Genomic DNA, 16,952 nt, shown 5'->3' on the forward strand with positions numbered 1-16,952 from the left:
AGCCCAAAGTACATCAGTCAGAAAACACAGTCCAAAGCCAATACCGAAGCACAGTCCCATAGAGGTGCCAGAGCATCTAAGCTGAGGTCCATCAACATTTAAGCAGAACCAGCACCTCAGCTCTGCTTCCCGTTTATACCTTGCATGTTGATTGCACCATCTGGGCTTGACAAGGCTTGTGATCCTCACCTGTTCTGAGCCTGCTCCACCTGGGCTGTTGGCCCTTGCCTGCCTCGGCCTCCCTCTGCCTCAGAGCCCACCTTGTTCATGGAGATGGGGGCCTCTCTGGCTCTGAGTAGGGGTCCTGCTCTTCTGGTTCCTGCACACTGACCCCCATCCCCTAGCCGGCATCTGTCACCCTGTGTGTACTTTCTGAAACCCCAACCTCTCCTTTCCCATCCCTGGCTTGCTCCAGTGGGTCCCAGTCACGGCTGCACCCCTCACTGGGATGCTCTTCCTCCTCTCCATTGTCCTGCCAGTTCAAGACAGTATGCATGGCAGGACTGGTCCTCCATTTGATGGGATGTCCAGTCCAAGGCTCATTTTAAGATAAAGAACTCTTAGGATGGGAGAGCACTTCTTCCCCTGTTTACAGTCAGCACAGGCCAGCTGGTCAGTCTTTACCACTATGGCAAAATGTATTGTATTTCTTATAACTTACAGTAATATATCTAAATTTGCATCGGTGCATTCAAGTAATCATATACAAATCCTGTGCAAATTGGCATCCTCCTTTGTCTGCTTTTTTGGCGATCCACTTTTGGGTGTTGGATAAGTGGCCAGCCTCGGCATTTTGCAAATATCTGGAAATAAATAAAACAAACTACCTCTGGAGAAATGGGCATGGAATTATACCTGGGCTGGGGACAGTGGTCCTCCAGATGTCTCTGGAATAAATATCACATTGTCCCGAAATATTGGTCGTGCTAGCTGAGGCCAGTGAAAACAGGAGTTGTGTTCTGGTCCAGTTCCAAAGCCTACAGAGAAAGAAGCAAAGCTGGTTGAAGGTTTTTGGACCATGGACAGCTCTGAGTGAGCATCTTTCTCCATCAATGGTTGGGAGCAGACTAAAGCCTTCTATACCCACCTCTTTCTCCAGATTCCTTTTATGCCTCTCTCTCCACAGAAAGCTCCAAGCAAGCAACTTTCTCCAACAAAGGTGGGGAGCAGATTGAGGCCTCTTATGCCTCTCACTCCAGACTTCCTCCCCACACCTTGAGTAACTTAAGGGCCAACCCTCTGACCTGAAGACCCCTCCTTTGTTCCATAACCTTTCTCACTCACAGCTGTCCCTGACTAGTGATGTGTGGTGGGAGACATTGGTTCTTCAGGCTCAGGGGAGGTTGCCTGTGAGGGTCCAAGCTCTGGCTTTTGTGGTCTAGGAAATTCCTATCTAAGTTCTTGTCCAACTGCCTCAGGCACAATAGTCTTCCTGTCTTCCGCAGTCAGCTCTGAGCCCTTACCCAGACCCAGACCCTCATGTGATGGCCCTGCAGCCTCCCAACTCTTTGTCCAGACAGGGTTCACGACATCAACATCTGGAAGGCCACCCATTTCCTATCCCTGGACTAGCCTGTAAGGTGTCTGCTCAAGGGCAGGGTGTGCCATAGCCACTGTTGTTGAGAGATGGGATGTCAGTGTCTCAACTTGCCTGGGAATGCATTTGGTGTCAGATCCAGTGACGGTTGACCTCTTTGCATTGTTGAGTTCAAGATTTGTTCCTTGTTTAATTAGTTAGTTGCCAACAAGGGTTCTATGCTGCAGCAAAAATTAATACATTTGAAAAATCTTTGTTTGGGACTTCTCTATCTTCTTTTTGAAATGTTATTTCTGCATTGGAAATGTCAAGTCTCGGCAAACCAAGAACAAGTATGAAAAAGGATATCGAAAGAGGGTTTCACGTGGGCAGAAGGAGCACCAAGCAAGCATGGAGGGAAGACAGTGGAGGGTTCTAGACAGGTCAGAGGAGCATCGAGAGGGAGACCAGGAATTGAAGCAATGGGTTCTATGCAGGTCCAAGGAGCATCAAGTGATTGTACAGGGATGGGATGGATGGGTTCTGTGTAGGTCCATGGAAAATCCAATGAACACATGGTAAAGAAAGTGGAGAACATGTTTTTTGTGAAACAAAAAGTGGGTGTTACGGAGAAACCAGGGCAATAAAAAAGAGGGATTTATGATTGGCCCATTTTAACCCCATTTGGAAACTTGACCAAATATTGTTTTGGTTGAGCAGATGATTGCCAGTTTTGCTGTAAATTGGGGGGAGAGTTGCTGGGCTGCTTGAAGACCCTGCTACAATGGACTCATTTCCATTATTGGAGCTGAACTGGGTGTGGGTGGAAATGAAAGAGTGGCGTGCAGGGAAGCAGATTCACAAAAATGAACCAGAACTCCAATGTATGAGAGCCTTGGTAGAAGATAAGGTTCCTGAAATCACTATCAATGTTGCTAAATTCTGTGTAGCCGCTATTAGGCGCAGGAAACAAGAGCTTTCCAATGTCAACATGCAGGCGAAGGCAAATACTTAATTTTATTCATGCTGTCTAATTTTAAATTGTTGTTATGGTCTAATCTGTATTGAAATTGTCCTTTGTTTTCTCCGGTGTTAGGTTTCGATGACTAGCTGTACGAGTTAATCTGGTCTGTGACCGTTTAATAAAATTTGATTTGATTTGATTTGATTCACAAACTTATGTACGCTTTAGAGTCAAACGTAGTTTCTTATGTTCCTATTGAATTCATTGGGGCTTACCCCATATTGTTGTTGTTTTTGTTTAGTCGTGTCCGACTCTTCGTGACCCCATGGACCGGAGCAGCCAGGCACTCCTGTTTTCCACTGCCTCCCGTAGTTTGGTCAAACTCATGCTGGTAGCTTCGAGAACACTATCTAACCATCTCATCCTCTGTCGTCCCCTTCTCCTTGTGCCCTCCATCTTTCCCAACATCAGAGTCTTTTCCAGGGAGTCTTCTCTTCTCATGAGGTGGCCAAAGTATTGGAGCCTCAGCTTCACGATCTGTCCTTCCAGTGAGCACTCAGGGCTGATTTCCTTCAGAATGGATAGGTTTGATCTTCTTGCAGTCCATGGGATTCTCAAGAGTCTCCTCCAGCACCATAATTCAAAAGCATCAATTCTTCGGCGATCAGCCTTCTTTATGATCCAGCTCTCACTTCCATACATCACTACTGGGAAAACCATTGCTTTAACTATAGGGATCTTTGTTGCAAGGTGATGTCCCCATATCTGCTGCTTAATTGTGCTGGTATAATATATATGGGTTGCCTTTAGGGGAGAGGTGAGCAATTTTTAGGGTTTCCAATTTCTCACAAGTGTTTAAGAGAGTTGGATTTGCCCTCTGTTTTTCTGTATTTTGTATTTTTGTACTTGTTTATACTCTTTTTAAAATGATAAAAACATGAAGCTGGGATTGCAGCCTCTGTAATTAATTAGCAACAATAGCGATGCAGATTCACTGTGGATAATTTCAAGGACAACCAGAAAAGAGTTTTAGAAGTTTTGTTTCATTTTGTAGATGAAATGGTTTTCAGGGCAACTTGGGTGATGTTTCTTAGGATCAATCCTGATGAAAAGAAATGGATGGAATAATTTATTTGGAACATGCTCCATGCTGTTATTTTTCAGAATGCTGTGAGAGGTGGAAGAGAACAAATGGAGAGCACTTAGGTGGTATTTAATAGCTAGCTTTTTCTTTTGAAGCCCTTCCCGGAAAAATCCATATAGTCAATTTGAGTCTAGCTCTTACAAGCTGAAACTTCTTAGATGGTGATGGAGGAGGTCAACAGATGTAATGACAAGGAAGAAAATGCTATTTTCTTGGAAATAAAGAATCACTGAAATAAGCAAGTCCCATGGACCTGTCAGGAGATTTGCTTTGTAGAACTGGAAAGAAAAAAAAAAACCTGGAGTAGGCTATAAGCAATCTTACAGCCTTTGGCCCAATTTTATGCAGCCATTGGCCTAATTAAGAAGAATCAGTGTCCCAATCAGTCCAACATCTGGGTGCCCATTGGGACTGGTGGGGCAGAAGGCCTGGAGGTCCAACAGTAGGTGGCGCCAGAGCCAATGATAGGCAGAGCTAAATCTAGTTTTGTTCCTGACCTTCTCCCTGCTGAGTTCTACAAGAGCAACACTGAGATTAAGGAGGAGGAAGACAAAAGGCAGTGCAACTCTCTGGAATGGCAGGAATTAAGAAGGTAGGAAGATGGTGGCTACCTGAGGGCAGACTGAGATTGGTGGGACAGTGCCGCATCAGTCCAAACTGACCAATGTCCACTGTCCCGTTCTCACAGTGGCCAACCAGATGCCCCCTGGGATGCTCGCAAGCAGGATCTGTACACAGCAGCGCTCTCCCAGCCTGTGGTTTCTAGCAATTAGTACTCAAAAGCCTCTGATAGTGGAGACACAACAAAGCCACTTGACTGACCTTGAGTACTGACCTTGGGTACTATGGAGTGGAAGCTGCTCCTTTAGAGCAAATGGGGCACAGCCCCCAACAACCTCAGTGGCATCAGCAGCCCCCACCTGCCTGCCTTCTTACCTACACCCAGCCCAAGGGGTGGCATTGGCTATCAACTGCATCCTCCTTCTTTTCAGTGTTGCCCTTGTAGAACCCAACAAGGAGGAGGAGGATGGCGACAAAACCAGAAGTTGTTGGCTCTGCCTGTCCACTGGCTCTGGCGCCACCTACTGTTGACCTCCCTGGCTTCCGCCCTATGGCCACCACCCACCACTGGTTCTAAGCGTCTTAGCTGGAGGTGGGTGAGAAGCGTGAGACACCATTTGCTGCTCTGCCTCAGGCAGCAATATGCCTTGGACCAACCCTTCTTTCTCCTTAAGTCCTTCACTGAAATAAGAGTACAACAAGGCCCATTCTATTTTCTGTAGCCCTGGGGCTTTGTGTTTGTCTCTCTCTGTGTGTGTTTAAACCAAGCATGAAGTCAAGGAGAGAGTGTCCAAACTCATAATATCTCTGCGCTTGTGAATTATGCGTGCCATTCTGGTACATCATGAGAGCTTGTTGCCATGATGACGGTTTTAATAAATAAATAAAAGGACGGGTGAGGTGTTTACTTGTGACTTCTGTTGATGGCTTCATGGCAGGCTACGTTGGAAGATGGATATACTTAAAGGGCCCCTCTTGAAAGGTTTGTTGATTGTTCCTTTAAAAGATTTGCTACAACTGTATGTGTGTGTGTGTGAGAGAGAGAGAGAGAGAAAAAGAGAGAGAGAGAGAGAGTGCGCAAGTGTGCGGTTTTACCCCAGGATATGTGGACGATGACTTTTTAAAAGCTTAGCCCTGGCTGTCGTGTCTTCCTGAGTTTCCTTGCTTGAGTTCTGTAATGGATTTTCGAACCTGGGCAGCAAAGAGAAGCATATGGGAAAAGCTAGCTGCTTCGCTGCGTAGAAAGGGAGTTGGTAGCGAAGAGATCTCTTTTTAAACAAATGAACCGTATGGTAACTTGCATTTTTATATTTACTCTCTAACAAAAAAACCCCCCAAGCTAAGTGGGAGGGCTCCTTTAGAAGAAGTATATAAATGTTAATCTTGATGCATCCTTTGGGTTTTGTACTTTATCATTTCAAGGTGCTGCCCTCAGGTACTCGGCTTATAAAGTGGGGTTTTCTGTCTCTCTGTTTGATTTAATAACCTTCTGGTTCCACCATTCTTACATTGTTCATTGCAGCAGGCGGTCCGATAAGGGGCCCTCCGTTAAGTTTACCATGCACCAAAGAAGTTGTGGGGGGAGGAAAGCAAAGTTGTGGTCAGGGCGATTTGGTGCTGGGAAAAGAGGGGGCAAGACAGTGACCTGGGACTGCAAAAAGCCTGTTTTGCAGCGGGAGTTGCTTTGTAAATCAGTCCCCAAAACATTTTTTTGGGGGGTGAAATCAGATATGGGAAACGGAGATGATTTGTGTTAGCAATATTTGTGGCATGGTGAATCCAAAGCGATATAAAGCTAGCCGTCTTCGCTTATTGCTAGCAGCTATCTCAGTGTTTTTCTGAGTGCAAATTCTGAAATGCAGAACAGATAAGTTTTGCCTTGTGGTAGCACAGAATCCTCAGTGCTGCTGTTGAGGAGCTGATGGACAAGCCGTTCCGAGCCAGCAGAGTGCAAAATATTGGGAAGCCTCTATGAAAGTGAGCTCTTGTGGAATCTTTATTTTTGGGGCATTTGAGGATGAGGTGGCATCTAGGCATTTGGGAGGAATGCCTCAGGTATGCATATGGGCCCCGCCTGAAGCAGAAACAAAGTTTCCTTCCACTAACTCTAATATGCTGTGGTCTGCTGTTTCTGAAACATGGTTGATCTTGCTAGTCGGCGATCATTTACTGCTGCTACAGAGGTACAGTTTTTCTTCTACAATTTTCTTTTAAAAAGGTTGGTGTTGCTATGCACCATTTTGTGTTGTTCTTTGTTTGTTTGTATTTATATGCTGCCTGTCCTGGAAGGAAGAAAATACAGTGTACCTGGCTCCCCCCCCCCCTTTATCTTCACAACAACCCTGTGAGGGTTTATTGAGGTGAGAGGTAGTGACTGGTCCAAGTTACTCAGTGAGCTTTGTAACTGAGCAGATATTTCAATCTGGGTTCCCCCAGATTTCATCCAGCGCTATAACCGGTAAACCATACTGGCAGATTTGTGTGTTGTGGTTTCAGGTATGTATCTATGCCACAGGCTCAAACTGGATTAATAGCCATTCTAATCTGGGAAATTATTTTTGTCAGAGAAGCTTACCATCTGCAAACAGAGTATTGTTCTCGGTACCTTCACCAAATTACAATGCCTAGGATTTATGGGAAGCCATGCCAGTTAAATAGGTACCATACCAGGTTAAGTTAGTGGTGTGGATGCATCTGGTGACAGGATAGTAAGAATCTGTTGGACTGTTTATGGAGGGCAACGAGTTTGCAGAGAATGAACAAGACTTGCCTGTTTAAAAGCTCTCTTTTGACAAAGTTGAGCTCAGAAACAGGCTGGAAAAGTTTCTGTGGTTTGGAGCAAATTTGTTCTTCTGCTGAACGGAACACAAACCTTTTGTTCTTTTATTATTGAATTTCTAACACACCTATCACAATACTATTTAAAACTGCAACGTTAAAAACATTTTAAAACCAATTAGTGACAATTTGCATTACAAGTATCACTCATTCATCGGCCAAGATCATCAGTTGCATCAATTTTATATGTTTGCTCCAGGGTTCTTAATACTCTGTAACTGGTGGCATCAAATTCCATAAGTTCATTTTGTGAACAACTGTGGTCTGTCCTGAATCTCTTCCAAGGGAGATGTGGAGAGTGACAAGAGAAGAACGGGCTTTCTCTGGAGTGGCTCCCTGTTTGTGGAATGCTCTCTCTGAGGAGGTTCGCCTGGCGCCTTCATTATATACCTTTAGGCGCCAGGTAAAATGATCCTTTTTAAGCAAGCCTTGGGCTGATAGAAGCACTTTCAGCTTCCCCAAATGCTTGGCTTTGGAGCAGGCAGTGGATAAAAGGGCTCCCTTTCCATGCAGATTGGGTAGCTCTAAGACGTTCGCAGGGACCCTGCTGCAGAAACGGTTGTGGGTGATTGAAACCCCACAACCCTGGACCCAGCACTGACTGTTTTTCAACAACATATGGAGGCCACTGCTTTTACTGCTGACCTGGCCTCTCCTTGCCCTTTTTTTGTGCATTGTTCCTAGCTCAAAGATAATCTTTTTGAGGTGGTTGCAGATATTCCTGCTGACTGGTCCATGAATCACCTGTTTTTCTCGCCGCTCTTACGCCTTTTGGGAAGAAGCCATTAAATCAGGAGACAGTTTTGAGCACCGCACTCCTTTCTTTTTCTCAGGCTACAGCTGATGAGCTAACCATAACTCATTTCCTGTGTCAATACAACCAGCTGATTAAGATGGTAATTAGCCACATGTCTGACACCGAGATCCGAGCTGTTCCCTCCTCCGCACCCTGCTATTTGGTAGACACACTTCCTAAATTGTCTTGTCAGTGCAATACTAGAGGTGATCAGACTTGGCAGGGACTCTGGCCCAGTGTATGGCACGACAGAACACGGTGATGAGCAATCTGCTTGGGTCTGGAGAGGTTTTTCACTGGAAAGCTATCAGTCAAGTCGTTTTGAGTCAGGGGTGGAGAACCCATAGCCCTCCAGACGTTGTTGGACTGTGGGGCTTGGACTCAAGTGTAGCTCAGTGGTAGAGCATCTGCATTGTGTGCAGAAGTTCCCCGTTTCAGTCCCTGGCATCTCCAGCCAGGGCTGGCAGATATTCCTGCCTGAAACTCTGGAGAACCAGTTGGAGTAAATTCATCTCCCCCATCACTTTTGTTTAGGTGGATGAATAAAGATAAAGGGACCCCTGACCATTAGGTCCAGTCGTGACCGACTCTGGGGTTGCGGCGCTCATCTCACTTTACTGGCAGAGGGAGCCGGCGTACAGCTTCCGGGTCATGTGGCCAGCATGATTAAGCTGCTTCTGGTGAACCAGAGCAGCGCATGGAAACGCCGTTTACCTTCCCGCTGGAGCAGTACCTACAGTGGTGCCCCGCAAGACGAACGCCTCGCAAGACGGAAAACCCGCTAGACGAAAGGGTTTTCCATTTTGGAGGCGCTTCGCAAAACGAATTTCCCTATGGGCTTGCTTCGCAAGACGAAAATGTATTGCGAGTTCCTGTGGGTTTTTTTCCCTCCCCTCCCCTTTTCCTAAGCCCTAAGCCGCTTATCAGCTGATCCGCTAAAAGCCGCTAAACCGCTAATAGTGCTAATCTGCTAAGCTGTCAATGGGCTTGCTTCGCAAGACGAAAAAACCGCAAGATGAAGAGACTGGCGGAATGGATTCTTTTCGTCTTGCGAGGCACCACTGTATTTATCTACTTGCACTTTGACGTGCTTTCGAACTGCTAGGTTGGCAGGAGCAGGGACCGAGCAACGGGAGCTCACCCTGTCGCAGGGATTCGAACCGCCAACCTTCCGATCGGCAAGTCCTAGGCTCTGTGGTTTAACCCACAGCGCCACCCGCGTCCCTTAGGTGGAAGAATAGGGCCCTCCAAAAGGACTGTACACAGGGCCCTGCAGACCGTAAATCTGCCACTGTGGTCCTAAGCTAAGTAGATATTAGGGGGTAGCTTTGTCATCTGTGCCATCACATACCCTCCAATATTTTTCCAGTGAAAATATGGGCGTCCTGTTCCATCATCATCATCATCATCATCATCATCATCATCATCATTTTATTATTTATACCCCGCTCATCTGATTGCATTGCTCCAGCCACTCTGGGCAGCTTCCAACATATACAGTGGTACCTCAGGTTAATAACTTAATTTGTTCTGGAGGTCCGTTCTTAACCTGAAACTGTTCTTAACCTGAGGTACCACTTTAGCTAACGGGGCCTCCCGCTGCTGCTGCACGATTTCTGTTCTCATCCTGAAGCAAACTTCTTAACCTGAGGTACTATTTCTGGGTTAGCGAGTCTGTAACCTGAAGCGTCTGTAACCCGAGGTACCACTGTATAAAACATTAAACATTAAAAAACTTCCCTATACAGGGCTGCCTTCAAATGTCTTCTAAAGGTTGTATAGTTAGTTATCTCCTTGGCTCACGGGTCACATAACTCCATACCCTCCAACATTTCTCCAGTGAAAATAGGGACGTCCTATAGAAAAGCAAGACATTCTGGGATCAAATCAGAAACCAGGATGGCTTCTGTAAATCCAGGCCTGTCCCTGGAAAATAGGGACACTTGGAGGGTCTGCTTTACGGGGTGGTGATTTGCACTCTATGAAACGTTCCACCTGATAATTGGCAGGCTGCCCATGATTTTGTAAAATCTTTACCTCCCTTTCCGTACGCCGGAGATTTTGATCTCACCGTTAATTGACTTTGACTGGGATATGTGCATGTGTGAAATCCTAGAAAATGTAAATTGGGAGGTAGCAAATGTGATTATTGCGCTTTTCATCGGGGAAGCCAATGTGGTGCTCTTCAAAAGTTGTTGGGCTACATACACGTTTGTCATCCTTGGCCACGATTGCCTGGGGATGATGGGAGTTGTAGTCTAACACCATCTGAAGGACACTACATTGGTTATCCTGACGCAAAGCATAATAATCAAGGGATTCATTTAAGCATGTGCAGACTGTCTTTCTTTTGGTGCGGAGGAGCCATAAGTAGCCCACAATCATCTGGGATTAGGGGTGATGACTTTCCCCTATCACCTACCCTTTATATACACCCCTACCCTTCTTTCCGGGACGCGGGTGGCACTGTGGGTAAAACCTCAGCACCTAGGACTTGCCGAATGTCAGTTCGGCGGTTCGAATCCTCGCGGCGGGGTGCGCTCCCACTGCTCGGTCCCAGCGCCTGCCAACCTAGCAGTTCGAAAGCACCCCCGGGTGCAAGTAGATAAATAGGGACCGCTTACTAGCGGGAAGGAAAATTGTGTTTCCGTGTGCTGCGCTGGCTCGCCAGATGCAGCTTGTCATGCTGGCCACGTGACCCGGAAGTGTCTTCGGACAGTGCTGGCCCCCGGCCTCTTAAGCGAGATGGGCGCGCAACCCCAGAGTCGGACACGACTGGCCCATACAGGCAGGGGTACCTTTACCTTTACCTTTACTCTTCTTTCCAGGTTTCTAAATTTCCTAGTGATTGTGAAAGGGAGTTGGATAGGTTGGGATGATGGAACATTGCCTCTGTCTGCTATTCTGCAATTCTTTGGCGTTTGTAGGAATAATTCTCTCTCTCTCACACACAAACAATCCTCTTTTCAGCTCCAAATCTTTCCCCAAACAATGTTTGTTGTTAAAATTTAACAGTTATATGTACGATGATTTTCAGTTTTGCAGTTCAAAGAAATAGCCCCCCAACAAGACCATTCAGTGTCCCTCTCCTATATAGAAACTCAGCTCTCTAAAAATTCAGAGCTTGTTTTACAGCCGTGCTTGGGGGATTAAGTCCTAAAGGTGGAAGCCCTTCTGAAACTGCAAATCTCATTTTTGTACCAAGGGTCAGACACTAGCAAATATTTATAGTACGTAGCCTCCGTTTTCGATGTGGGATGATGACTGGTGGGGTTAACTGGTATTAAATGGTTTGGGCTGGCAGTTGTGGAGGAGAACAGGTTCTCACTCTCCTTTCTCCCTTGCAGGAAGAATGCAAACAGATCCTGGCTTGGCAGAAATCCAACTCACAATCGGATTCCCATGATGACGAAATTTCTCCTCCGCCCCCAAACCCGGTGGTCAAGGCGCGGCACAGAAGGGGTGGAGTCAGTGCAGAGGTGTACACGGAAGAAGATGCGGTTTCTTATGTCAGGAAGGTAAAGATCTGCGGGATCCTGTTCTTGAGATCAGTGCTATAAATGGCTTATTGACGCACACACAGCAACATTCCCCCACCCCCAAGCTGCGTCAATAAGCTACCGTACCTAGCCAGAAATCAAAAGTGATGCTGAGTTGGGAATAGACTAGAACTTCCCCATTAGCTGGATCTCCAGAGCCGTGTTTTCTGCTCTGCCCATAGAACCATAGAGTTAGAAGGGACCCCAAGAGTTATCTAGTCCAACCCCCTGCAGTGCCTATGTAAACTCCTCACATACCAACATAGACGGGGCTAGCCATAGTGAAAAAGGGCTGCAGTCACCTCCCTTCAGCTGGTGGGCAATACATTCATCCCTACTGGAATAGCTACACATGACCGAGTTCTCTGTGGGGAACCTGGGTCCCATTCTCAGCACCCATTCAAATCACTCCTATAGCACTTTAACAGTCATGGCTTCCACTTAAAGAATACTGGGAATTGTAGTTTGTTAAGAGAGTTGTTAGGAGACCCCTATTCCCCTCCACAGAGCTGAAGGGATGCAGGTGGGGCTGTGGTCTAAACCACTGAGCCTCTTAGGCTTGCCGATCGGAAGGTTGCTGGTTCAAATCCACAGGATGGAGTGAGCTCCCGTTGCTCCATCCCAGCTCCTGCCAACCTAGCAGTTCGAAAGCACACCAGTGCAAGTAGATAAATAGGTACCGCTGCGGCAGGAAGGTAAACGATGTTTCCTGGCGCTCTGGTTTCCGTCACTGTATTCTGTTGCGCCAGAGGCAGTTTAATCATGCTGGCCACATGACCCAGAAAGTTGTCTGTGGACAAACGCCGGCTCCCTTGGCCTGAAAGTGAGATGAGTGCCACAACCCCATAGTTGCCTTTGACTGGACTTAAACACCCAGGGGTCCTTTACCTTACCCTCAGAGCTACTGTTCCCAGAGTTCCCTGGGAAGAGGGATTGTTTGGGAGCATTGCTTTAAACGTATGGTGGGCTTTCAGCAACACTTGGTGGTGGCAGGTTCCCTGTTTCTGCATGGAAACTAAAAGCCCAGAGAACACCATTGAATAGCAGTATGGCATGGATAGTGAGAGCACGAAAGGAGCCTTCTACCCCTTTCCTCTCCGATCCAAGATGATTACGCTGTTCACATCGCTAAGTGAGCCCATGCTGAGGTTTCACATGCCCATATTGGCACGCACGTAGTTTCAGCCAGGCCTGCTGCTGATCAGCTCAACAATTTCATCAGGGCAGAGCACAGAAAATATACCAGTTCCTACAGATCACCAACACAGCCGCCTCTCATGTCCCAAGTGGCAGCCATCCTATGCAGAAGTGATTGTGCGAATGGGCCCTGAATCCCTTCATCCTTGTTTTTCTTCATGTCAAAATAGTTCCCTGGGCTTCTCTCCCAGGTTTAAATAAAGCCGTGCTGGCAGCCACCCAGTATTTGAGACAGCGAGTTAAATGATTAATGTATCTCACTGCATAAGATGCATTTACAAAAAGTAATATTTTATAAGATACTGCCAGCTGCTTAATTATTTCCTAGTCAGCTGTTCTTAATATCCCCATTTGATGTTTCTTGCAGGGTAATAATGCCTCTCCCTCTCCTGCCCTCTTTTCCTTTACTGGCACTGTCCAGGTCATAAGGAAAGCCACAGGCTAGCCCAGGGGCTCCCAGCTTCTCGATTAAAATGTGGCTCAAACTTCATTTTGCAAAATACATGTCCTCGGTACATTGTTACAGGAAAGGGAAGGGGATGGTTTGGATGATGCCTTTTGGATCGCCAAAAGCCTGTGAATTTACTGTAAGATGAGAGTTTGAAGGGACTGCTGAAGGGGTCAAACCGGTTCCTTTGTAAGATCCCAGGATCATAGAATTGTAGAGTTGGAAGGGGCCCTGAGGATCATGTAGTCCAACACCCTGTAATGCAGGAATCTCAACATATGGTCCCCATCCAACTTTCACCAGCCCTAGTCAGAGCATGGATGATGGGAGTTGTAGTTCAGCAGCATCTGGAGGGCCACAGGTTAGGTACCTTTGGGCTATAGACCCCCCTCCTCTAACCACTGCACAACACGGGCTTTCATCATTGCATCTGATCCTCATTTGAGATGTGAAGTGCATCAGAAATATGAGAACTTTATCTGGGCTTTGATGTTCTCATGCACTGTTATATATGGCTATACAGTGGTACCTCGGGTTAAGAACTTAATTCGTTCTGGAGGTCCATTCTTAACCTGAAACTGTTCTTAACCTGAGGTACCACTTTAGCTAATGGGGCCTCCTGCTGCCACCGTACAATTTCTGTTCTCATCCTGAAGCAAGGTTCTTAACCCGAGGTACTACTTCTGGGTTAGCGGAGTCTGTAACCTGAAGTGTCTGTAATCTGAGGTACCACTGTACTGTACTGCTTAGATGTGTTATTTTTTAATGTTTCTTAATTTTTGTTTAGAAAAGGTTATTATTATTAGAAACTTAAAACTCAGGCGCATCCCTCATTGTGAGATTGTCCGTGGTGGGGCGTTTGACTGAACCTAGATTGTTGTTTCTCTCTCCTCTTCCTTGCCTAGGTTATTCCCAAGGACTATAAAACCATGACTGCTCTGGCAAAGGCCATCTCCAAGAATGTGCTCTTTGCTCACCTGGATGACAATGAGAGAAGGTAGGATATGGTCCTCTAACCTTATCCACGTTTTGGCTACACATTGCTAGCTGAGCGCCCATCTAGGATTGGCAACAGGAATGGAAATAATCAAGCTGGGTTTTAGCCGAGCAGTTGCGTAGCAGTTTATTTTGCTTATTCATTTGTTAAATTTGTGCTCTACCTTTCCACCAAGCAGTAGACATTTAAGGGTAAGATGGTCACATGCAGACAATAACCTTACTTGACCACTGAGGCCTCTTCAGAACTGCAGGCACTACATTTGATTCAAATTGTCTTCTGAGCTGAGCTCAGCTCAGTGCAAAGGTGGATCTAAGAGAGAGTGCCCAGTGTGGTTGCACCAGGCATGGGACTTCTGGGGCACTGCAGCAGGAACCACAACTACAACAACCACCGGAAGGTGAGAGGCAGTGGTGGGTGGGGTGGGAGACCGCCACCAGATTTTGGCATTTCACAGGGTGCCACTGAAATTTGAGGCGCCAAGGTCTGCCACTATTCAATGCCATCCTGTTTAGTGAGTTTGCCACAGAAACCTGGCATGCACAGCGCTGATTGGCTGTGGCCTGTAGCGTCATTAACTCCTGGAGAACCTTTGCAACTCTTTTAAAACTGATTGTGCTTTTTTAAAAAAATAAGGTGACATGCAAATGTTTAAATGAATAAAGGTATACTCAGTGCTTAATAATAATAATAATAATAATAATAATAATAATAATAATAATAATAAAAGATGAGAGCCTGCATAAGGGGAAGGATGGCTGTAGCCCAGTTGTGGGTTCAAACCACTACTATGTCATTTACGTTGTGGATGCAGGAGGAAGCCAGAAGAAAGATTCAGAAGAAAGATTCAGTGGGTCTCCTATTTTAATGTTCAGTTTATATGCATCTGTAAGTAACGTGGTACAGCTCAGCTTTGCAGAGGGTGCAGTCCGCAACCCATTCGCTGCAGAGCAGCCCAGTCGACTTTAATGGAATGCTTCCGGACTAACTAAGTTATGGATTACAGCCTAGGTTTCTTGACCTGAGCGGCGCTGCATCTTGTGAGGTGGCAGCTGGGCTTATCCTTGTCCTTTGTTTCCAGAAACAAAGGTGGTCTTTGAATCAGCTACAACAGCTGTAAGAGCCTGGTATGCCCTGTTCTGTCAGCTGCTGCGTGTGGATATTTAGGCTGCCCGTAACAGAATACTTCAAGCATTTGGTAACTCCAGATGATTTTGTCATTTGTTCTTTCTTTTCTTTTTTAAAGTGGGGCTATGCAGTATTTTAGTGTCTGGTGGTAAGGATCGATGGCAGCCACAATGTTAGTGCTTCCTGGAAAGAATTTGCATGTCTGTGCATTCCATGTCATAGGCAGCACTCAGGTGCTTCGGGTCTTGTCTTTGGCAGTAGACAAGCCCATTTTTTTGCAGCTGGACCGATGGATGATGAATGACTCTTCTTCACTTTTTTGAGTTTTTGAGCAGAAGTTGGATGGTCATCTGTCGTGGATGCTCTAGCTGAGATTCCTGCACTGCGGGGGGATGGATCCCCTAGGGATCCCTTCCGACTCTATGAGGATGGTGATGTGTCCTACTTTACAGAGGAGAGTCCTCCATCTGAAAGCAATTCTCAATTTCAGGGGAAAGAAGCCTATTTATATTTTAGGGAGTATTTTAAAATTTGCACCTATACATACAAATTTGCATACATACATTTTATGCCAATCTGCACAAATCTTCCATTCCCATTTTTGTTTTGTTTTTTTAATGATGTGTAAGTAGTTAACCCATGACCAATCTGCATGGTACAATGCTGTGACATCACAGAAGGAGCATTCCTCTAAGAAATTGGTGCCAAACTAGATGGAAAGCGTTTATATTTTCGTGTAATGTGCAGGAGTGTGTGTGTGTGATTTCAACAACACTGAAAGAGGAAAGTAGAAGTTGTTGTTTTACTCTTTCCATCTGCCTCATGTTCCTGATGGAAATAAGCCTCCCCCCCTACAGCTTTTGCTTTGCTCCTCTGAGAGCCAGCATGGTGTGGTGGTTAAGAGCGGTGGACTCGTAATCTGGTGAACCGGGTTCACGTCTCCACTCCTCCAAATGCAGCTGCTGGGTGACCTTGGGCTAGCCACACTTCTCTAAAGTCTCTCAGCTTCACTTACCTCACAGAGTGTTTGTTGTGGGGGAGGAAGGGAAAGGAGAATGTTCGCCGCTTTGAGACTCCTTTGGGTAGTGATAAAGCGGGATATCAAATCCAAACTCTTCTTCTTCTCTGGAGAACATTTACATGTAGGCTTCCATATTTGAGTGAGTGGGGATTGTCCTGGCAACAGCGCTGAGATCCATGCCCTTTCCTCAGATCCAAGGCCCAGGGATTGTTTGACCACTTAGCTGCCGAAAAAGCTTTGGTTAGGCACTCAAAACCCCTCAGTTGCACAGTAACCAAACCAGTAGGCCCCCTCCCTCAGGACAGTTTTCCCTGCAGGGAAACAGTGTGCCATAGCTCAGTGGTAGAGCACTTCCGACGCCAAGACCTATTCGACAGAGAGATGGACTCCCTTGGAAGATGATGGACTCTCTTTCATTGGAGGTTTCCACGAAGAGGTTGGATGGCCATCTATCAGGGACTCTTTAGCAGTGTTGAGCTATGATTCCTACATTGCAGGAAGCTGGACTAGATGAATCTTGGCATGGGATCTGGAACCCCATATCTGGGTGTTCCCTGTCTGCGCATCCAGCCCACCCAATTACGCTGCATTTCACATAACTAATCCTTGTACATTTCTCAGCTTGCCATTAAGCGTAGCACATTAAGGCTCCACGATATCTGCTCAGACATACTGCTGCTCGTGTTTTTCAGATTCCTTTTTTTGCCATGATCTCAAATCACAGCCAACCACCACGGTGCACATACTGCCTTTTGAGTCCCATGATTTCATCTGGGGAATTATTTTGTTCCTGCCTTTTCAGC

The 16,952-nt window shown here is 46.3% G+C and overlaps 1 protein-coding gene across 5 annotated transcripts in view; it reads left to right on the top strand.

The window, feature by feature from the left end:
* The window catches only part of PRKAR1B (protein kinase cAMP-dependent type I regulatory subunit beta), a 117,243-nt gene that overhangs the window by 13,120 nt on the left and 87,171 nt on the right, over positions 1-16,952 (top strand). For 3 of the 5 annotated variants that reach the window (XM_079953940.1, XM_079953941.1, XM_079953939.1), the window contains exons 3-4: positions 11,167-11,337; positions 13,909-14,000. In XM_079953940.1, coding sequence (XP_079810066.1) covers positions 11,167-11,337; positions 13,909-14,000 — 263 coding nt within the window. Of the gene's footprint in view, positions 1-5,231; positions 5,478-6,025; positions 6,163-11,166; positions 11,338-13,908; positions 14,001-16,952 lie in introns of those variants that run through there. The other 2 variants (XM_079953942.1, XM_079953943.1) reach the window with 2 other exon arrangements.

This window comes from Podarcis cretensis, assembly GCF_951804945.1.
Source record: "Podarcis cretensis genome assembly, chromosome: 14".
Taxonomy (NCBI): Eukaryota; Metazoa; Chordata; class Lepidosauria; order Squamata; family Lacertidae; genus Podarcis; species Podarcis cretensis.